This window comes from Ambystoma mexicanum, chromosome 3q (assembly GCF_040938575.1).
Source record: "Ambystoma mexicanum isolate Mex_15411 chromosome 3q, UKY_AmexF1_1, whole genome shotgun sequence".
Taxonomy (NCBI): Eukaryota; Metazoa; Chordata; class Amphibia; order Caudata; family Ambystomatidae; genus Ambystoma; species Ambystoma mexicanum.
Window position 1 is genome coordinate 607,967,293 of NC_090926.1, and position 24,116 is coordinate 607,991,408.

General features: G+C 41.3%; 1 protein-coding gene across 1 annotated transcript in view; it reads left to right on the forward strand.

Annotated features, from left to right (window-relative positions):
• The window catches only part of LOC138582818 (myosin-4-like), a 196,020-nt gene extending 182,468 nt beyond the window's left edge, over nt 1-13,552 (forward strand). The window contains exons 39-40 of the mRNA XM_069654483.1: nt 8,430-8,564; nt 13,379-13,552. Of these exons, the coding sequence (XP_069510584.1) occupies nt 8,430-8,564; nt 13,379-13,399 (156 nt within the window). The 3' untranslated portion in view covers nt 13,400-13,552. The remainder of the gene's footprint in view (nt 1-8,429; nt 8,565-13,378) is intronic.
• Nucleotides 13,553-24,116: the final 10,564 nt, after the last annotated feature.

Sequence of the window (24,116 nt, forward strand, 5' to 3'; positions counted from 1 at the left end):
ACCATGCCAATTTAAAATCATGGCCATGAACAATGCCCAGCCAAACTCAGAGCCCGGGCGCAATAAAAGCCTCAAATGATAAGGGTCTCAGCAAGGACAGGGCTTCTATGTGAATCTGATCCCTGTTTGAACACGGCAACGGCATGAAGAGAGCCTCTACATGAAAAGTGACGTCACATAATCAGAACCCTAGCCTTACTATAACCCAGGCTTTATCAGAACGTTTGAAGGATCAGTGCCTGGCATACACTGGACACTTGCAGAATTAGAACCCTGGTATATTAAGACTAGGTTTCATTGGAGTCCTGGTATAAACCCTCCCACAATGGGGATCCTGAGTGTTTTTTCTTTTTTTAGTCCCTTTTGGTTCTTACGTTCTCAAAAGTGCTGTTGTTTACCAGTTTCGGCTTTATTTGCAACATTTTTCATACACTAAGATCACTGAATTATTTTATTTGTATTTTACCCATTGTATCACACAAACTCGATTATTTGGTAAAAGGATATCATTGCCTTTTCTCAAAACCTCGAAACACCATGTTTCTGTACGACATTAAACAAGAACAAAATGAAGGAATAACTTTCCGTAGTTTGTTTTTGGTCCTAAAATATTCAGTGGCAAACAAAATGTTGACATATAATATGAAGCACACAAATGAATAGATATATTCCTACTAGGGGTTGGATGCCTTCTCTGACTTGCTAATACTGCTTATATTATTTTCTTTTTCTATTTATGAAAGCAGTTGGGTGGCTGCATCGTGTGTGATGTTAATAGGCGTATTTATGTATGTAATGTTTGTCGGATACCTGTATATGTATTTATTTATGTATGCAGTGTTTGTCGGATACATTTATCCGACAAACATTGCATAAATAAATTAATAATCTGGCTGCATGTATCTGACAAACATTGCATAAATAAATAAATAAACCCGGTTGTGGCTGAGGATCGCGTCGTGACTGAGGACTGTAACTTCATCTTGTGACCTCTTGCATGGGGTCACCTGAGGAAGTTACAGTTTGCTCGTGGGCGCTTTTTTTTCCCTTCTCCCCAGTGCAGAGCAGGGGTTTGGGTTGGCTGACTCTGCCCAGATGCCGAGATCCGGCTACACATATGGTGCTGGATCTCGGATCTGGCGAGAGTCGGCCCAATGACCAGTGCTGTGTTTCGGCTTCTCTGAGTGTCGACTGTCTGCTACCAGCACCATCCTAGTAATATTTTTCTGTTCTTGTCTGCAAAATAACTAGACTTGAACACTTCCAAGACAGCTAATACTATTATGCTGTGTCTATTGAAATCATCTATGATTCAAGTCAAACATGTCATTCAGAAGGCACATCACTAATGTCTTTGTACAGAATCATGTGTGCCCATCATGTTCTCCTCCACTTGCATCTGCTATATCTGCAGAGGGTACACTGCAAGTTTTGATATTGTAGTGGAATTTCTATTATCCAAAGCAGGGAATGAAGGAGAGATAGTGTCAGCATTCTCATATTATTGTGTGAAATACATGGATCCTGTTCACCATAAGGAAGTCATGTCAGCAGTGGTTATGAAGTGATCTTAAGTCAACAGACAGACATTACTGATGATTGGATTTTCTGAAATTATTGTTCCCCTCTTGGTATAGTCTGTTTTCTTACCTACTGACAAACTGTGCCATTCTATCTCTTTGTTGAGCAAGCATCTAGTTGTTTCTAGATGAAATATTAATTGCTTGAGCACTAGAAGGTGATCTCAATAACCGTCCAGGTGACATTTTTAGGGCAATGCTGAGAGTATGTAACTTTACAATTCTATATACATAAACTGTTTTTACATGCTCTCAGTTGTTTGGGCCTTGGTCTAGCTTTGCATATCTTAATCTTGAGGGGAATGGAACAAGTATGACAGAATGCCATCTAGAACAGGTTTGAAAGGCTTAGGCTAAAAAAATATATAATATAAAATGATGCAGGTAATTCTGCTCATGTAAGGGTGATCTGCAAATGATTGTTTTTACTTTCTAGCTGTGGAGGCGCCGTTGACAAACAAAATCCCCTGCATGCCGCGGCACGGGGAGGCAAAGAAAGGCAATCAGAGCAGGACCCCCTCATGGTGCTGCAGTTTGTTGTTACTTTCTAGCTGTGGAGGCGGAATTAACAAACAAACTCCCCTGCCTGCAATCGAAGAGGCACAGAGAGGCATTGAAAGGCAGTCAGAGCAGGACCCTCTAATTGTGCTGCAGTTTGTTGTTACTATCTGTGGAGGGGCGTTGACAAACAAAATCCCCTGCCTGTCACGTAGCGACACAGAGAGCCAAAGAGAGGCAGTCAGAGCAGTCTGAGTCAGTCGAGTGCTCGATGCTCTCTACTCTCTGCGGCTAGTCTGCCCCTCATTGAGAAACCTGGTGGAGATCAAAAGTTGAGAAACTGACTACTCTACGCCTAGGATTCATTTTGCTGGGGTTTTAATTGTACTTACCCTCCTATATTCAAAATGTTTCTACATATGTCTGGTGTCTGTGGGCTTCGAGGCCCTTGAGCCGGGTATATCATTATGGTCGGTGGCTGCAGGCCTCAGAGCCTTGGAGACGACAGCAGGGTGTTTGGTTGGTTACTGTGGGCCATTGAGCCGATAGCAGGGTGTTTGGTCAGGGAATGCGGGCCATGGAGCCTTTGAGCCCACCGCCGGTTGTTTTGGTCAGTGACTGCTGGCCATTGAGCCTTTCAGCTGACAGTAGGGTGTTTGGTGAGTGACTGCGGGCCGTTGAGCCTTTGAGCCGACTTGTGCATAAGGCACGAAATCTTGGCTAAAGGAGACTCTTGTATGTCATATGCCTATGCACTTAAAACATCGATGCCACGGAAAATAAAACAAGGCTCAATCCAAAATCCAGCTGGTCCTGCTCTCATGCAAAAAAATATAGGGAAAAGAAAGAAATAATCATTGGAATTAGTCAGCAGAGAGGTAGTAATGGATTTCAGATCCTATTGTGTGACTAAAGATGGTCAAAAGAAACAGCCTCTGGTCTGTAATGTAATGGAGTTGGCTCCTGTCTACCCTCACAAACAAGAACAGGAAAATAATAACAAAAGAGACTAGGGTTCACTCCTAATAAATCTCGATGAAATCCCAGATGTTGGCCATGGTGGAGGAAGCCAGTCAAATTGAGTGAAAGGTCAATGCTACTACACCTACCGATCCAATGCATCTGATGGATCAGAATATAGAATTGCATAAGGATATTCAAACAGGGCTGTTTTCTACAACGGAGGCCCACGTTAATTTTGACCAATCTTCAGAAATACCCTTACTATATACCCAGCCCACACAAATTCCAGACAAACCATTAAAGAAAGATCAAGAATCAATAATCATGCAGGACCAGAATAAATCCTTAATCAATAAAGGAATCACAATAGACATTACATCCTAAAGTGAAATAATATTGGTTCAAGAAATACAAATACGAGAACCAGAGATGGCTATCCAAATAAATGCATCAGGCTCCCCTATTATGTATCCTGAGTCGCTAAATTAAAATATTAGCTCCTCATCAACCTCTGCAGTTTCCTTTGTAAATCATACTCCAAGACGGTTGTTTGGTTTGAGCCCCCAGGGGTCTCCCTTGCTTGAAATCACACTAACCGCCATGTATAATGGCATTCTGGTCCTAACCAAAAATGTGAAGCAATGGAGAAAAAAAAACAAATCAGAAAATCAGACACTGTTATTAAAATCACTAAGAAAAAGTAGAAGAACTTGAAAAATTAATTAAGCAGATGTCTCCTGTCCAAACCTTGGAACAAAATGGGCATCAAGGAAATAGTAATGTTGATAAAAGTATATTAATAGTATTGCCACACATCATAACATCTGAGGTGATCCAAACAAAAGTGATCTCTAATGAGGGAGAAAAGGGAATAGATTCCCATTGAAGGCATAGCCCTCGGATATTTCATTTTTTTAGCATTTTTAAAGCGCACACAGCCCGGGGGCATTGAGGTATTATTACAGGAATATGACTTGTGTATTTATAACGTGCTTAATACCCAGAGGTTTCTAAGTGTGGACCCGGGGATCGAACCTGTGTTGCTGTGTGTCGTCTTGTTTCCAAGGTGAGCATGTTGCAGCTGAGCTATCCTCCCAGGATATGGTCCGGTCACCTCATACCTCAGATAACCATAATATGCTGGAATTAATGGATCAGCATAACTTGGATGTAGAGGAGCCCTTTTTTCAAATATTTAGAAACAAAAAGAGGCGTAAAAAAATAAAGGCAGATCAGAATGTCAAGAAGCCTAAAAATCAGCCCTTGTTGATAAATCAACACATTTTAGTTCAAGAAAGTTTTAGCAGCACTTACTCCCCCTACTCAAAATCAGGGGTTCATAAAACTAGGCAAAAAAATAAATAAAATAAAAATTAAAAATAAGAATTCAGAGGATGTAGATATAGAAGCAGAGAATACCAGTTTAAATGGGGCAGAGATAGAATCAAAGCTCTCTGCCTCGGAACAGCAATTAACATCAGGGAAAACTAAAGCAATACACAACTCATCAATTGATGAGGATTTGTGTAATCTTTCTACTTACTCAATATCAGCTCACCCACGAAGGTGGCCACAGGTAGTGATTGTAATACTCTTAGGGACACTCATTACTAACAAACCAGAGTTATCCAAAGAGAAAGATAAGTCTCATATTCAGGAAGACATTACACCTTACAAGACCAGGAGAAGCCAAGAGAACATTTAGACTACACCCCTTGTTAAGGGAGAGAGATTCAAAGGGAGGGGAATATGAGAAGAACTCGTAGCTCTGATTCCCAAAGAGAAAAACATGATGGAAAAAATAGAGGGTATTAAAACCCTCCATAATTAAAAACAGGAAACCTCTGACCCAAGGAAGGAACCAACAAAGAGATGACTACTTCTCTCTATACTTACTTATGAAAGACAGACAAAGAGGTGATCCATATCCCAACAAAACTAATGTCCTAACAATTATGGGCACAATACCGTGATTGTAATCAATTTGATCTAGAGACATAGCCCAGGTACAATTTCTTGATCACAATACTCTGGACAAAGTCCAACTAGTGGTTCCATCTAAATTGGTTAGATAAGCTTAATGGACAGCAAAGCACCATTTCATAGAGACAAGATTTAATTTAGAAAAGGAATACTGGAACAATAATCAGCATATCTAAACTCACAGACCAGGACTCCTCGAGCCAAGAACACTTGTTCCGAATAGTTACCTTTGCATATCTCCTGTCAAGGAGAGCAGGGAAATTTAGTAAGGGAAGTGGCTATTGTACATCCCCCGCCTACTGGTGACCATACTGATTGGTCATGGCTACAAGGTGTTTTTGGGAATCCAAGAGATGGCTCACACAATGATGCCAACACTCTCCAACAATAAAGAGGCTATGTTTAACCTCATGCAACACCACAGGCTTCATGCACCTGTTGTCACAAAGGAATAATAACATGACTGAGGCAGACACAGTCTTTTTTCAGTAAACATGGCTTTGGGAGTCTCCAGCTAAGGAAAATCATGCACTTTGCTAGGTTCTGCCTATCAAGGGTAAAAAAGGGAGGCCTTCAGTCGGTTTACTAATGGCCTGTAAATTCGATTCAGGACTAACCCTGGAATCTTGGCAAGTCCCAAATCCTTTTATTTAACTCACAAGACTCTATAGCTCTCAAATTAAGGATTGTCCAAGAAAGCAGTATGCTTTATTAAATCTATATTGGAATCCGCAAGCGATTAAAGACAACCATTTCATAAGAGCTGTAGAGGCTATGCTGGATCTCTGCCAAGTGGATGTTAGTGTAGGTACAGTTCTTATAGCGGGTGATTTGAATATTAATTGCATTGTTGTAGGAAATAATATGATGTCTTCCAGAGCACAGCAATGGTTGCAGATAATGTGTAGTAGGGGCTTCATAATGTTAAATGGAGCCTTCAAAGGGGATATACCGCTACAACCAACATGGAGACACTCCTCTCACAAAGCCATAATTGACTATATATTCATCTCTAGAGGTCTGTTTAATGAAATAATAGATTTTTGAGCATCTTTCCAGCATTCAAGTGGTCATGAAATCTTAACATTAAATTGGGAACAATTAATTCCCCTCCCTACGAGAACCTCCTATAATCATAAAGTGGAGATTGAATCAGAAAGAAATAGATTAAAATGAACATAATTCAGACTGGAAAAATTAAAGGGTTATTTAATGACCAAAAAACAATATCAAGTAAATAATGATGTACAAGAAGAGAATTATGTAGGGGTTCTAAATTTATTTACACAAAAAAACTCACTGGATAATCAAACTGTTTTCAAGCATACACAAGCATTGACCCGGAAGTAAAATGTAGGAAGCTGAAACTGAGGAAAGAAAGTTGGACCTTACTTAAAGGAAATATAAAACTTAAATGGCTCTTGCTAAAAAAACAATAATATAGAAATTGGGCAAAAATGCCTAAACAAAAGATGCTCCAACAAGATGGAGATGCTATGCTATTTGCCATAAAGGCCAAAACAAGTGCACAAATATGGTCACTTTTGAAGTTGGTCTCAAACGGCCTACCCCTTCCGCTAATGATAAACTCAATTCAGGAAGAAGAGCAGAAAGTTTATTTTGGTACAGAGCCAACCTCATACAACATATACATCAATAGATGATCCATAGAAGTTGGTCATCAATGAGTAAGATATCTTATATGAAATTAGAAATCAAAGTACCTCACGGGCCCCAGGTGCAGATGGGCTAACTAATCTAATGTTCAAAACCCACCCAGAATGATGGGCAACCATAGATACATGAGAAAGAAATTCCTTCAACATGGAAGCATTCAGTTATAATTCTGATCTTCAAAAAATGAGATAGAAATAACCTGCTAAACTACCGTCCAATAGCCTTGCTTGGCCTCACCTGGAAAACTGTGTGCGTGCCTGTTGTTAAAAAACTTAATGAAATGTATAACTGAAAACTCTCATTTTGACATTTGCCAATCCGGCTTTGTATCAGGGATTGGAGCTGCCCAAAATCTTTTAATACTGTCATCTATAAAGAAAGAGAGCACCCAAACAAGTCAGCCAGTTTATGTAGCATGTATAAATATCAAGCTAGCGTTGTATTCGATACCTAGAGAACAATTGTGGAACAAAATGAAGGAGACAGGTTGCCCACATTACATCTTGAATTTGATTATACAATTATACTGAGAGACATACCTACAGGTCAAGTTAAATAAGGAAGGATTACTAATAGGACTGATTCCACATATCGAGGCCTAAAGCAGGGCTGCATGTTAGCACCAGCACTTTTTTCATTTCTTTATAAGTGATCTAGGGAACTACTTCACCCAAATAAATGAATTCCCCCCAAACTAGGACAGTAACAATATCATGGCTGCTGTATGTGGACAATGTAGTCCTGCTGGATAAAACTCCAATAGGGCTTCAAAGAAAGATGCAGGCTTTAGAGAAATATACAGCTGAAAACTCTCTAAATAGTAATGTAGAGGAATCTAAAATGCTAATCTTTGCACCAAAGAAAACGTATCAAAAAACCTTTATTACGCTGGCAAATATGTAATCAGCCCTTGTAGATTGCCCAGGAATATACATACGTGGAGCTAAATATACATACCAACTTATTAACAATCCCCACAAATTGGTGGTGAATAAGGCTATCCCCATGAACAATGATGGTGGATGATACTGAAGTGCTAATTTAGTGGTTTAAAAAGATGGTTTGATAAAGTTCAATAGCATTTCACGGAATACTTATTGAGAATTTACTAATAAATACATGTTTTGATAAATTAGGATGAATTATGTGTTTTTTTTCAACTTGAGGAGAACCATTTCCGGTTCCGGAAGCACCTCAAGACCTTCCTCTTCGCCTCTGCCTTTGCCCCATCTTCTCCCCTGCTGATCTGGTTTTCTCTCTTGGCACCGTGCACCTGGCCACCCTCTGTCTTTCGGGGCCAGGTACCTGCTCACCCTGCCTCCCTCCTGCACTGCCTCCGGGCCACCCCTTGTACCTATACAGTCCTCCATTTTTCTTCTGCAATTATCAGATATACCTTATCTGACTAATCATGCACTTGCAACTTGCTGGCTGCACTACCACTTGTCACTGTCTTTATTTATTTATTTATTTATTTATTTGTTGTATTTATTATTTATTCTGTTCTGCACTTTCCACTTCTCCCCCTTCGACGCACTTTCCCCCTTTTCTCTTTTCCATGCACTTGCGCGTTCTTAATGTCACTGGGCCTTGTAAGATTGTTGTTTTTGTTTCTCCCTTGTTCCCCTCCCTTTGCTTGGTCGTGCTCTGAAACACTTGTGTATGAGCGCGATATAAATAAAATATCATACCGTATCATAAAGTCATAGCTGTATTTATATCTTTCAGGAACAACAAGCAGATATGCACTTGTCTAAATTTCGAAAGATGCAGCATGACCTGGACCAGGCTGAGGAACGCGCTGATTTGGCAGAGTCTCAACTTAATAAACTGAGGACAAAACATCGTGATTTTGGAATAACGGTAACAAAAACACTTTGAAACGCTGCCCTTTAATTCATCCATATTTCCACAGAGATTAACTTTTTGATTATACTGACATTAAATATGTGTTGTGGTGTATATGTTGGCCTTTTCCATTCAAGTTGTGGGTATACTGCATGAAATGAGGGTGCAGGTCTATACTCAGCATCCCACCCCATGCTGGCTCCAATTTAAATGAGGCATTCATTTAATGATATGACACGAATACCATTGAATTAGACAGCCTGATCTGCAGGCATTACCCAGCAGTGCTGCAGCCGCATTCCAAGATTCGATCGATGGTGCACGTTCATTCCCCTCGGTTTCCTCTCGCATCCTTACTCCCACTCACCCCAGTGGCCCCATTATCCCGAATACATTTTCCACATGTAGCTGCCGCTTCATCCTTCTCTTTTCGGAACCACCTTCTCTTGCTTCCGTAGCAGCCATGTTTTTTTCAGAGAGTTGTCCTCCATTGGGTACTCGCTTTTTTTTCACATGCACTAGCACCCCTGTTCTATACTGCTTTTAAAAAAATTGACCTGTTGAGGTGTTGCTCAGTGGGACCTCCAATGAGCTTTACCGTCAGCCCACACGGCGCTCCTTCCTACAATATAGTGTTCGACATGGAGGGATGGGTAGACACGCCTTTAATCTTGGCGTGCCTCCTCCCAAATCCCTGTCCCTATGTCATGCCACGTTCCTCACCCCCACCCTCATTCCCAACAACTAGAACAATACATCCTGTTTACAGGACAACACTACATGACCCAGCCAAACCTACTGGCAACTGTACTGCCTGCATGAATTTAAATCTCGCACTGCACTCATGCGATTAACATGGAAGCCAGGCTGTTCCAGGTAGGACCCGCTGCAAGCCAGGTTTTTCTCACCAATTAGCACCTGGGGCGGGTTCTGGAGCCAACTAGATTGCTCAGAACACAGACTGAACCTCACAGAATAAGCCTACTTACTGAGAAATGTCACAGCTGCTCACGCCCATCCTGCCATCTTCCCTCCCTGTGCCTGAAGGCCCCATTTTTCTCCCATTCCTATATCACTCCGACTCCCCCCACCTATATATAGGAGTTGCAGCAGAAATATGCCCCTCCTCTCATGTCTGCTGGCTGCCATGCAAATGGAAGAGGGGCTCCGCTTGAAGCCTTGCTTCCATTTCCATTGTGGCCATGTTGCATGAGTGTTTCTTTGAAACAATGCATCATGTGATTGCCACAACTTTTTGTTTCAAAGAAATATATTGCTATTAGCACCTCAGGATGTTATCCAGGGTGCTAATAGCCATAATCACGAATTCCGAGGACCGTACCGGGTGGCTTTGGGCCCTGAAGTTACCAACACTACAGCCCTTAACATGTGTGATTGTGGCTAAATAATAGTGTAATGCCATATAACTGTGTAGCTGATCAAATTGCACATGAGACACTGTTTCACTGCTCTTCACAGCCAAAGGTAACCTTACTAAAGTTTCTTCTGAGGCCTGGCCTCACACCTCACCTAAGGACCATCACTTGGTGACTTAACAGAGCCCACCCACCCATAAAGCTAATTCTAAAATGACAAGATTTTATGCTTGAGACAACCTCTTTGGAAAATCCTACACTTAATAAAATGGAAATGGAAGAGGGGCTCCGTGTGAAGCCTTGCTTCCATTTCCATGGTGGCCATGTTGCATGAGGATCACCCTGACCATTGATCCGGCAGTGATAGTTCTCATCGGCAGGATATCTGATGGCACAGTCCAACACAGCCAGAAAAGAATCTGTTTCTTGAGGATGTAGTGAAGAAGGTTCAGGAGCGACCACCTAAGTTGAGGCCATCCTTTTACAGGGTACCCCAACTACCAGATGCAACAAATGGGCCATTGGAACTTCCCACGCACCTTACCTGAGGTTTGCCAGGTGTAAATATGATTTACAGTAGCCCTCTGTTTCAACTCCCAATCGTGGGTCGATAGAAGTGAAACGACAACCTTACTTGGGATTTCTTCACTCCAAGGTGCCCAACTACAAGCATTTTCTGGGCTAACTGGCGTAAGACAGTCCTATAGGCGTTATACACCACCAACCTCTTGTGGACTCCACACTCAAGGTCATACACTCAGCACAGATGATCCCATCATCTCAGAAGGTTTTGTGTTTCCCAGCGGCCAACCCTTTAGACTAGGAATCTGCTTTTTTTCCGAGGCCTTCTAGAGTAGGACACCTGTGCTGGCAAAGGCAAGTCTTTTGTCTGGAGGGATCCCATTCTTCCAGAAGAGTGTGTATCTCACGGTGGTTCCCTCGGTTAAGAGATTAGTTATATTGACAGCTTCTTGGACACTCACTGTAAATGTCGTAAACCATCAATTTCATGATTAAAACATGATTATACTAATCAACACGGGGACACATTGAATGTGCCCTAAAAGGAAATAGAGTTTCTCCATTAAGGATGTTCTGGAGCCTCATTCTGATTGGATTATCTTGAGTAGTCTGATAGAAGGACCAGTGATGGTCTAATCAATAGGCAATTAACACTACAGTACTATATAAAGCTCAGATTGGTGGCAAATTCAGAGAGGACTTGATCATGAATATTGAGAACATAGAATTGCAGAGTGAATATATTGAAAAAACAGTGTCAAAAGTTGTTTTAAACTGCTAACGCTATTTCGATGGTAGAAATCTCCCGAAGAAGTTCCCACAATATTTCGACAGCTGTAGAAAGAGCGAAACAGGTTGGGTGGTTAGCGTGTTGGATGCAATATTAAAAGAGCTTGACATTAATGGACTAAGACCATACTGAAGCCACAATGGAGTGGCTATCTTAAAATAAATTGTATCAATACATAGATCTCGGAATTATTGATATCTTGGTTCATTGAAAATTCGTGAGCTCAAAGGTGTTCTTTTATAATAATTAAAAACCGGCAGAGTAGGTCAATTTTGCACGAGTCACTTTATTGGGTTGCACATGTCACTTTGGCTAAATTTTTTAATATATGAGATATGGTTTTCGCTTCGGGTGGTTAATACAACATTTTTTCAGCTACAGCTAAAACGCTAGATGCTCAAAGTTATGAGCATTTGTGTAACAGACACAATGATATATTTGCTTGGTGTTTGATACTTCTGCAATGTTTGTTCAGAGGGGTCTATTGGGAGGCAGTTTGCAAAATTCTGTAGAGCTGTATTAGGTATTTCTGCCACAGTGTGCTATGCACATGGACATTTCCAAATATCAGAGTCTACCAGTTGTGTTGGCTGTTACTTAGGCAGATATGTTGTATTGATATGAACTGGGAAACTCCTGTATTCTTTAAGAATAGCTGCAGAGATTGTAACTTTGCAAAGTGCTAACAGTCTTGCCCAAAACCTGTAAAACGTGACAGGAGACTGTTGAATGAAAATACTTGTGGTTCTTTTGGTAGCTCGCCAATCCCTCAACTAAGTCACATTTGGATTCAGGTGTCCTGGTCTTTGCAAGATATCTGCACTATTCAATTACACAAGAAAACGTATATCTTTGTATCAGTGCTGCTCACTTGTGCTAGACAGAGAAGGCATTTATATTTTCAGTGTGCAGCACCAGGCCCGTCCACTCTAGAATAATTACTTAAATATTTCCGGACTAGAAATCGAAATATGTGTTTAGTGTGAGCCCAGCCTTGAGCCTGAAACACACAAAAAAACAAATCGACCAAGCCCTGAAAGTGCAGTTAGCCATGTTTCGTTTCAATTAAGTCACCCCTCTACCCATGGCTCTCTGGATCAAACGTTTCCAAATCAATGAAAGAGTAAAGTGAAATAAAATCATTTAAATCACCCAGAATGGGGGCAGGATCGGACTGGGACAAGAAATAGGCCCGATCACCCAAAAAAGTGGCCCACCCCTTGCCTCACAACCCATGACCTCTGATGACATCACCAGAAGTGTTGTCATGTGACCCCCACCCCAAAGTGACATTCCGGGAAGCGATGAAACACGATCTTTCACCCCTTGACAAAACAGGAAGTGGCATCAAATAGCATTGTACCTAAGTACACTAAATTACTGTGAATCCAAGCAGACGTGCAAGGCCAAATTATAATATGTTATTGTATAGCACTTACGCTTAAGCTCGTTTTTATAGAACAAATATGCATACAATATCACCCAACCTGTGTTGGTACTCATTTATCAACCTAAGATGGATGAAAGGCTTTTAAAAAAAAAAATTTGGAAAAACAAATATTTTTTTTTTCAATAGTTTTTTTTCCAAACCTGCCCAGGCATGGCCAGAAACCGGCCCCCACTTCCCAGGGATGATTTCGGCCAGGCCACGGGCCGAAAGGCCATGGGGCCAATCCGACCCTGAATGGGGGTGATGAAAAGTATCTTCAGACGTATTCCAGCATGCCTAGGGCACAGTTATTGCACGTGAATATAGATCCCATCACATGTAAAGTTATTTTAATTGCTGCAATCAGAGATATTTCTGTTGCGGCTTTCCAGGGGTTGGAGAGGGAGTATATAGAGACCGACCACTAGAATTGACTCCCTAAAGGCCGTCAGCTGTATAGAAAAGACCTACACATATGTAGGTATGGTGCTAGACCATGCTCGTCGCCATTTTGCTCAGTCCTGCAGTATGATTTGTGCAAGCAATCTATCTGATATCATTAATGCATTTCATGATTGCCCACTCTGTATGTGAATACCAGTGCATTTCCAAAGTGTACAAATAATTTACCAAATATATGAACAGTACAGGAATACATCGCATTGTCTTTCTGCTACTCTTAAATAATAATATATTTTTGTTTTGTCAACAGGGAAAGGAATGTGAGCAGTAGGCAGAAAAGCAGATCTGAAGACTGTGCAAAATATTTTAAAGATGTTTCTATTGTTTTTTTTAATTTTAATAAAGTGTGGTGTACTGTTAGGAATTGTGTTTGATATTCCATCAATATGCACTCCTCATTCAATAAAGAGTCTGTTTTATATTACCATTGTTCATTCATTGAATTGGCTTCCGAAATAGGGTCCCCGATGCAGTACACATTTTAACTTCTCAAATAAAGAACACAGTCGGCCGATTTGCAATGTATCGGGCATCTTAAGCTTTGTTAGATGCGCGATTCTTTGAAATGTGCTCTTGTAAATTGGGCTGTCAGTATTTTTTTTATTTGGGGAGACCATGCATGTTTCTCTCTCTACTTTCTACCTTCACATCATTCCATATCACCCAGTTTCCATCTACTTTCAAATTTCTTCTCTTTTTCTTTTCAGCCATTTCCAAGTTCAAAACATCTGGAATGTCCACCCTTTTCTTACCAATGATTCTCATTCCCCCCTCATTGTGTCTTGAAAAGTGTTCCAGGCATATTTGTGTCCTCCAGGTGTATGATCATTACCCATTGAATTCTATTTTTAATGCTGCTTTTTTTTATCCTCTAATTGTCTCAATTCAGCCTTCTTCTTCAGTTTGATGAGGCAAGAGGTGGGGAAAGGGAGAGAAGATGGCAGGCAGTTGCATGCAGCCAATGGCTTGATCTGAACCAGGGCTTGGATCAGCCTAATTGGCAGTCTGACACACCCATCAAGGATGTTTGTATGTATCCGAAGATGTTACTGTACATGTTTTACTTGGATCTGCGTGAAATTACTATGTAGAAAAGTCCGACCACCAAAAGTCTGTTTTTTTTTTATATTTCTTTTTTTTCCGCAATTTATATATGTGGGGCGACACCCTCCACAGCCCTCCCCAACCTTACACCTATACATTTGTATTAACTTTACCCCCCCCCACATATACATATGCAAAAAATGGGGGTCTGACCTTTGGTTTTAGGACTTTTCTACTTAGGTAATTTCGTCCTAACCCATTTTACTGTACAGCCCCCAGATGCAGGTGGGTGCTCTCTCTGTCTGAGCTTCATGAACATCTTAAAAAGGATTATATTCAATAATAAACCCTGAACGTCCAATGGCATCATCACCACTCTCAAGTGAAACATCTCGGTCCTCATTGAAAAATGTTTTTTAAATGACTGCAGGCACTAATTCAATCACTTCGACCGAATAACAACAGAATAATGTACACAAAAAAGTTGAAACGAGTGTGCCAAGTCCAAGTTATGGGCAAAAGATAATGCATGAGCACAGAACACGTGGTAAGTGAGTGTTAACCGCCACATTCCACCATTTCGGACAGAACACTGTTACTATTTTAGTAACATCACCTACACCCCCTCTTCCCTCACATTTCTACACTACTCCTGGAACATATATACTTTATAGAATACTGTACCTACCCCACTTTCCTTCATCACACTTTGGGCAGTATAATGGTACTGGGCAGAACACAAATATAACACTTGGCGAACAAACCTACCTTTCCAAATATAGCAGCCCCAATGGAGAGTCAGCAGACAGATAGGTCAACGTGGATTCACTGCAGGATGGAAATCCACAAGACTGTGGGTCCCCACATCTCAGGGCATTCACTCTTTCACAAATGCCCCAAAGGGGTTCTCTGGCAGATCTAGACCAGACGATGTCGCCACGGGGCTCAATGGCTTTAGCTGACCTTGCGTTAAGAATGAAAGCATAATGTTGGCAGTGGTTTACACCTGCTCCTGCCCATTGAGTACAATGAACAGTGTATACTTGTATGGGATTAATAAAGAGCGAACCTTGCTGAGAAGCAACAGAGCACAATACAGAGGCAAGACAGTAAAGCGGTTTCAGGCACAGTGCAGGGGTAGCAGAGGAGCTGGGATGTGTAGAGGGCGAAGGCAATGGTGGTAACTCATCAGGGGGAAAATAGGGATGAGTGGAGTGATCATCAATTGGTGAGATGTTCTTTGATAACTATATAAGAGCAGGTGAGATGTAAAGGTCAGGACATAAATGACTGCCCAGCATTATGGTAGGGACATCCTATCCCAGGGTGCCTGTCAGAAGACTATATTGGTATGCCCCAAGGGCCCCAAGCCACGGGAGCTGTGACAGATAGAGAAATATACTAAGCAAAGGCTCTATGACGTTCCGAATCCGAGTAGATCTGGAAGGAGGCCCAGTAAAAGTATTTTTATTTCTTTGTTACTGTTGGAAAATTTGGAAAGATGGACCTTAGAAAGTGGCCAATTACAAAAATGGCAGGTTGGCTTCAGAAAGCAAATGAGCACTTTCTTTAAATGGTTGTGTATTAATATCTGCTCATGCTCCAGTTTGTATTGCCACAATCGACATCTCTGCAGCTTTTGATGCTGTTAATAGAAATGTATTATGGGACTAATTGCAGAGATGGGGGTTACCTTACGGTCTGTTGCGACGTATTGTTGGTCTCCACGAACATACAGTGGTACAGGTGAGACTTAATTGTGATGGAACTCTTTCCAGGAAAATTCTGACATGCAGGGGAGTTCTCTGCATATTGGATACTGGTGAGTATCTGCTAATCTACCACCCACATTAGCCTCCCCGAAAATGAGTCATCTGAGAGTTAATTGGATAAGTTACGTGGATGATTCTCTTATTTTTGATACCACAGAACTTTAAAAGCTTTTTGTGTCTTTGTGGCTGACCACTCCCTGAAGATTAATACACAAAAAACTAAAGTCATGCAATGTACATCAAAGAAAAGATTGACCTCTTTTTGGTGATATGAACAAAAGGAGCTTTTGGAACGAGTAGAAAGCTTCATTTATTTGGGGTTTTCTGTTGTTTCGAAACTGCATAAATCTCAAGTCACTTGCCATAGCTCTATCAACCCAAATGATACGGGGGGATGCCAGATTTGGAAAGTTTTCTGTAATTCCTATTATAACATTTAGGGGAAAAGGTCTCCCGAATGTTTTGTCTGGAATTGAATGAATGAATTGCATTTCTTTTGGATTTTACATACTTTGCCACTGTTTGGGGGCATCATTGGGTGTGGAGTATTATGAATGAATGATAGTTTATTTGTATAGCGTCTATACACAATGTGTTTCAAAGCGCTACAAGGCAAGGGAGGGAGCAAGGGAAAATACAGTATCATTCAATGCCTTGAGACATTAAGAATGGGAAATTAACTATTGTACTAGGCCTGATGAGATTTCAGATAGTGCAAGAGCTTTGACAATGATTATGGGAAGCGAGGGAGTGGGGTGGAAGGAGATGAGACAGAGAATAACTATCGTACTAGGCCTAACACCATTTCTGATAATTGCAAGGGAATGACAATAGGTAAGGGAAAGAGAGGGGAAGGGGGAGAGGAACAAACAAGCAACTATCGTACTAGGCCTGACGACATTTCTGATAGTGCAAGGGGAATAACAATAGGTAAGGGAACGGGAGGGGGTGGAGAGGAACAGACAAGCAACTATCGTAATAGGCCTGATGACATTTTTGATAGTGCAAGGGGAATGACAATAGTTGAGGAAAAGGAAGGGAGGGGGGAAAGAGAGGAACAGACAAGCCACTATTGTATTAGGCCAAACAGCAATTCTGATAGAGCAAGTACATAGAATATGGTGAGGGGAGGGGAGAGAGGAGAGAAGGTGCAGACAAGGGAGAGGAAGAGAAGACTGAGAAACAGTGAGTGAGGTGACAAAGAGGCAACATTGGCGAAAAACAATGTTACATAGCAAACAAGCAGATGGAGTGAGCCCTGACAAGTTGCAGAGGTCAATACTGAACCCCTTATGTTGCAAGAGTCCAGCAAGTGCAAGCCAAAATTCTAAGTCATTGTTGGGCACAACATGATTCAGGGCCACCATGATTATGTGATGCTTCAGAGAAGTCCATCATGAGAACGACGAGATTCAAGATGGGTGTACCAACATAAGTCAAAAAGTAAATTCAAAGCATCAGCAACAAGGCAGAGATGGTACCACCATAATGGGACAATCAGACTCTGACTTCGGACAGGGCGGGATTGTTGAAGCAGAGGAGGGATTGCAAGTGAGGGATGCCTTAAGAGGGGGGACAGCAAGATACAGGATTCAAGCATATAGGCACTGACATACAGCACGGGGGACATCTAAATACAAGATTCGGACATACAGGCACTTACATACAGCATGGGGACATTTAAACAAAAGATTCAGGCATACAGGCACTTACATACAGCAGGGAGGCATCTAAATACAAGATTCAGGCATACAGGCACTGATATGCAGCAGGGGAGACATCTAAATATAAGATTCAGGCACACAGTCACTTACAAACAGCAGGGGGAACATCTAAATACAAGATTCAGGCATACATGCACTGACATACAGCAGGGGGGGACATCTAAATACAATATTCAAGCATACAGGCACTTACATACAGCAGGGGGGCATCCAAATACAAGATTCAGGCATACAGGCACTGACATACAGCAGGGGGGACATCTAAATAGAAGATTCAGCGGACAGGGAGCAGACAGGAGCCTACACCGCGGGCCTTGGAGGGGGCTGACATTCACCTGCCGCTTCGCCTGATTGGTCCAGAAGAGGCATACATTGGACCAATCACAAGTGAGCAGGCGAGGGACAGTCGGGCCATCACTGTGCAGAAAAGGCAACAGTCCTGTTGGAAGGGCCTGCTTGGGGGGCATGAAATAATGTTACTAGGCACATAATGTCACAATCAAACGTTGCTGTAGAACGTAGGAGCAGTGGAATAAGCATTTCATTAATTTTATAATTTCTTAGTCGGGATTGCGGCAAAAATGCAGATAACGATGAGCGCCATGTGCGCATCGTGTGCAGGCCCATAATTTGACCTGAGGGTTTACCTATCAGCTGTTGGCAGGGAGGTGGTGTCCACGGCCTCCAGGCCCCGGAATAGAGCCCATCCGGAAACGAGAGAAGGGAGAAGTTCAAACTTGAAAGTCAACACGAAAAACCCCGACTGATTAAACCCTTTGTTTGTTTAGCGTATTTTTATTGCTCGACACCAGCACAGAGGAGAAAGTGGAAACACTACCTTTTATTTGATGCTGACAAACAAAACGTAGTAACATTAACTCGAGTTGAGATCCACCCAAATTTAAGACTATTTAAGGTGGCTTATGAGTGCTGCAGTGGTATAACACACAATGTGGGGACACACCTATGAGTCATTCTGAGGGCCCCCAACCACAGCAACAAAGCACAGTCTATACCACATTATAGGCTGACCTGAACCACCACACATGTGCAATATGCATGATGATCATAAAAAAGGGGGTCTGTACCTAGCTCCCGAGTCCTCACACCCAAATGTACGAGCCAACTCTGCACGTAGCCAGTGATATTATGCAAAACAATGACACCATTCATTCTGGATTTGCCAGTATAGGCCAGAATCCCCACGTGCAAACATTCTCTTGTTGGTTTTTGCCATTAATACCAGTATAAATCTCCTCCTATAGGAAATACACAAGTTATTGCTGCTGAACAAATGCTTTCCCAGCTCATGCATCAAGAATGCTCTTCATGATGGTGTTGTCTTTAACACCAGTAAACATACAATGCTACAGTTAGGACCCATTTAATTGTTTTGCTGCACAAATGCCTCCACCCACAACGTAAGCACACTCATTATGTTGACTGCGCCCTTAATGCCAGTAAAACATGCAATGCTGCTGTAAGAAAACTTGCCCCCACCTTGATCATGTATGAACAGGCATCATGTTGGCCATGCCCCATATTCGAGTACAAAATGCCATGCCACAGACTGAAAAACTCACTTTAATTCTCAATATGCCTACCACACTCAGATATTAGGGCATAAGAAGAGGTTTTGTTCTTAAGTTATCTCCTTACAAAACAACTTTTTAAAATTCAATTTTTATCGGGTTTCTATTTTTGGAGGGTTTTCATAGGTAGATGGAATTGTTAAAAAAAATAAGATTAACTGTTCTGCAGCTACAACCTTAATTCACTTGGAGCGTGTGCATTATAGTGAAGCTTCTAACACGTACTTATTCATCTTCTAAACGGTACTTGCCAGATTTCAATGCCAGGGAACATGTGACTTGGGGAACGAATTGGGAGCATGCACGGGGAGGGATAGGGTCTTACACACCAACATACTCCAAATACGTGCTAGAAGCGTAGAATCCAGCAATGCTTGAGCATATGTGCCCACATTTCTTCTGAGCACCGTTCACCTTGTACAATACTTCCTCCCGACCAAACCGATCATGTCCTGAAATCTTCCCTCTATTGGTTTCCAATGCATCAAAAATTCTCTCTTTGCAGAAGTGACCACTTGTAAGACCCTTAATCACTGTTTTTGGTAAACTTGTTAGGTGGTACTAACATCCAATTACATAATGCAGCACAGCAATCTTAATCTGAGCATGCACAGCTAACTGAACTTAGTGTTCATTCTCAGTCCAAATGTCACATGCACTTGGGCCATGCTAGAACATACAGATCCGGCTCTCAGTGTTTTTATTTACAATCTCAACACAAATCATACTTCATCCAACCATGGTTGTGTAGTCTCGGTGTTGGCCAATAACGAGTCTGTGGCATTAGAGCATTCGAGTCAACCCAGCCTAATTCTAGATGACGCCAAGCACAAAATCTCACCAATTATGATATGCCACTCATATCCTCTAAGATTTGTGTACTTTGTAAAATAATAAATTAGCCCATGAATATGGCATATATTTCCTTTCAATGCAGTTATCTCCTCAACTTTGAGAATAACTTAATATTTGGCCTCTAAAAAATATGGAAGTGTAAACATAATCATCTTTGTCTCCATCTAGAATAACATTCCCACAGATAAAATGAAGTATTTCTGGGTGTAAAAAAGTATGATTCTTGCAGACTGTATATCATGTGGAGAAGGGCCCTAAAACCCATTTCAAATGTGGTTAGAAATGTAGACGGTCCATATAGATGAGATCAGTCTCAGCTGCTGGTGAGGAATAGTGACTCACAAGTGGGACAGGCTAAGAAGGCAGACACCACAGGAAAACTCAGAACTCAGGATCACATGAGCGAAGAGGTGCAGGTGAAGACAGACTTGTGAATCCTTTTTTTGCATGCAGATAGCATAGCATAACATAGGCTAATGAGGGCATTGACAGGAGCATGAACAAAGGTACTTCTCTTGTGAATTCTTTGGTGTGGGTGATATCTGAACATATCCCTCTCTCCCTCCCTTTCCACACACAGCATGCTGACTGGCTCCCAGGAGCACCTCAGAGTCTCACTGGTCCTCAGCACCCTTGCCGGTTCCTCCAGCACTTGTCTCAGGGCCTGCACTTGCCTCACTGCTACTGCATTTGGCCAATTACCCCCCGAGAATTGCATCTCTCAGCACTTACCCAGTTTCTGACCAACTGGGGCATCTGGGTTCCTCCCCCTGCACTTGTCCTCCTCCCCCTCCCCTGTACCGTCTGTGCACTTGCACAATCTGAACATACCACGCATTGAAGATCGTCTATCTTTTCCTTCCTGTCTCCCCTCCTACATGGTGGCCCCTCTATGCTCTTGAATAAACTGCAGAATCATCATCAGACCTATTTGTTGTTATCTACACTGTTAACTGTACTACATGCACTTAATCTACCTGGGCAGACTGGTTATCGTTCAGAACCTCAAGGGCTCTGAATGACTGTTGTTTTTCTCCCCTGTTCCCTCCCTCCTTGAGCACCTTGAAACACTTGCCTTGTGTATAGGCTCATTACAAATAAAAAATTACCATACCATACCAAAAATTGCAAATGTATTAAGAGTGGACAAATAAACTGTCGGAGGCTGGGGGATGCCAACTCTACACAAGGAGAGATTGGCAAAACACTATGGAGATCTTGGGAAGGATGATGTGGGGTTGACGGGGGAATACCTTCGGTCAGATGCTCACCCATATTTCCAAGAGAGGCTCCTCTTCCCTTGCATTGCACTGCAGATCCTTTTTCAGAGTCCATAGATGTAAGCAATTATGGGATTACAATGAACTCTTCTTTGCATTTTTATCCAAATATGCATTATATGCAAATCATCTATACATTTGTATTTGTCTCTCAACAGGACCCTCCTCTGCCCCATTGAAATTTAACATCTGCAGTCACTTCTACTCTGTCGAACAGGAGAACGTGTGGGGGGCTAGAAGTTGGGGATGATTTGGTCTATGTCATCTGTCTCTTTACATATCTACCCCCAAAAAGCTCCAATATGCTGATTGAAAATAGAGATAGATAACCATAATTTCTTGGGTAAAGTGTAATTTGTTGGAACACAATCTCTGATCTCCCAAAATGTTTCTTCAGCTTGTAATACTGATTTGTGCTGCTTTGTATAAAGCCGTCTGTGAATAATCCTTTGCAGAGAATGACATTTTTTAATTGAATGTAATGCTCCATATTAAATAATGTAAACTCAGAATGACTTTGCATTGAAATATCATATAATTAATGTTAAATTTAACAAGACCAATTAAGCAGAGAAATCATGCTTATTTTTCAGGTTTTACTAAAAAGAAATTTGGTAACAAAAATGATCTTCTGAATTTATGCTGTCATGTAAAAGGGAACATGCAGAATTATACAGTTTGAATGTTAGTATTCTGCAAATAAATAATGCACAGAAAGTTATTACAAATCACATGAGAGATAGAGTTTACTTATGAACAAAACACACATATCAGATTGCCATTATGATTAAAAAAGCAATGCAAAAATCACATTTCCATTACATTGAACTAAATATATCGCACATAGCTTGTACATTCTGTGAAATGTGGTTCCCCTGTAACTGTATGTCTGGGCAAGTGTCAGCTTTCTTGAAATCAGGAATTCCAGACCCCATTCGAGTTACTTTGATGAAGTCATTAAAAATACTAATGGCACATCTGTGTTTACTGGAAGACAAATGCTTTGTTTCCACATTACAAACAAAGGCACTCCATGTGCCTTCGATTTGTAGATTCAGCCCAAATCCATATCCTTGTATTTGTAAGCTGACTGGAAGTCAACAAGTTCAGTGTTTGGTAGATCAGTAAGTGTATTTCTAGAATGCATGCCAACACTAACCTCCAACCATGGTAGATTAATGAGGCCTCTTGAAGATTGTCAATCTGTTTCACTAAATCAGCCTATTAAAAAGATTCTTTATTTAAACACAGCAGATGGTTCTGTTGATACAAGAGGTATGGTGCACATGAAATTGAAGCAACAATTGGATAACCAAATGTGCACCAGAAGAAAATGCATTTATTGTGTCCAGAAGATATACATTTTTAGTTGTAATGTGTTTTCTTTTTCATACCAACGGCTCCAGATATATATTCAGTGGGGAACCACAGACCACATACACAAAAGGGCATATTGTAACATGTAAATTATGCATACATTTGCATATGTTAATAACTTTGTTACAGATTCAGCTTTTATTTACACTTTCAACTCGAGTCTTTCATGACAAGAAAATACAGTGTAAGCACAATAATCTACAAAGATAAATGTGAAAAATACATTATAAATATTAAAAATTACAGAAATATCATATTAAAACAGCATATTTAAAATGTCAAAGGGAAGTAGATGATGAATATAAAAATGCATCTCTAACCTACACCTTGGAGGAACAAAACAAAATGGCATAATGATTAGTCCTAAGCAGAGATCAAGTTCTAAAAATAAAAGTGGGGGACTCTTTCTCATATGCAATGGGATGTGATGCCACCATCCATTAGCATATACAGGTGGTCAAAATCCAAATGGACCAAATCAAAGATGAAGGGGACATGGCTATTCTCCTCCTCTTAGACCTCTCGACAGCCTTCGATTTAGTCAATCACAACATTCTTTGGCATCACCTGGCCCAGCCAGCCCACTTCTCAACCAATGCCATCACATGGAGTAAATCCTTCATGCCTAACTGCACCATGAGAGTCTTCTCCACCACTGCAGCAGCCCTCCCTGCTCTAGTCACATGCTGAGTTGCTCCAGGGGCCCTGTGTCTCTCCAACACTCTACAATGTGTTCACTAAGCCACTCTTTGACTTCCTTGACAAATTGGGTGTCACGTCTAGTAACTATGCGAATGACACCCAAATACTCCTACCTATCACAGGAAACCATGAACCTGACACCAAATCACTGAACAAAATGTACCTTGCCATCAAGCCTGGATAGCACAACATGAACTTTCTCTTAATGATGAAAAAACCAAACTACTCATCAATGGCAACACCTCTAGGCTAAACACACTACCCCAATCCTATAATTCCTTTTATATCGACGGGAAATTCATCCCAGTTGCTAAGGAGGTAAAGACGCTAGGTGTCTATCTAGACTCTTCACTGTCACTAACAAGACAAGTCAGCGCGATTGCCCAAGCAGCAGTTTATACTTCCAAACTAATTATCACCAGTAGACCCTTCCTAACTACCGATAATTCTATCACCTTGGCCAGTGCTCTTATTCTGTCAAGAATCGACTACTGTAACTCCCTCTTTGTACGCTCTAACGCATGAAACATCATGAAGCTACAAACTATTAAAAACAATGCAATCAGAGCCGCCCACTAAATCCCTAAAAAAAAAATATCTCCTCAGCCAGGTGCAATCTCCATTGGTTATTGGTGCTAGATA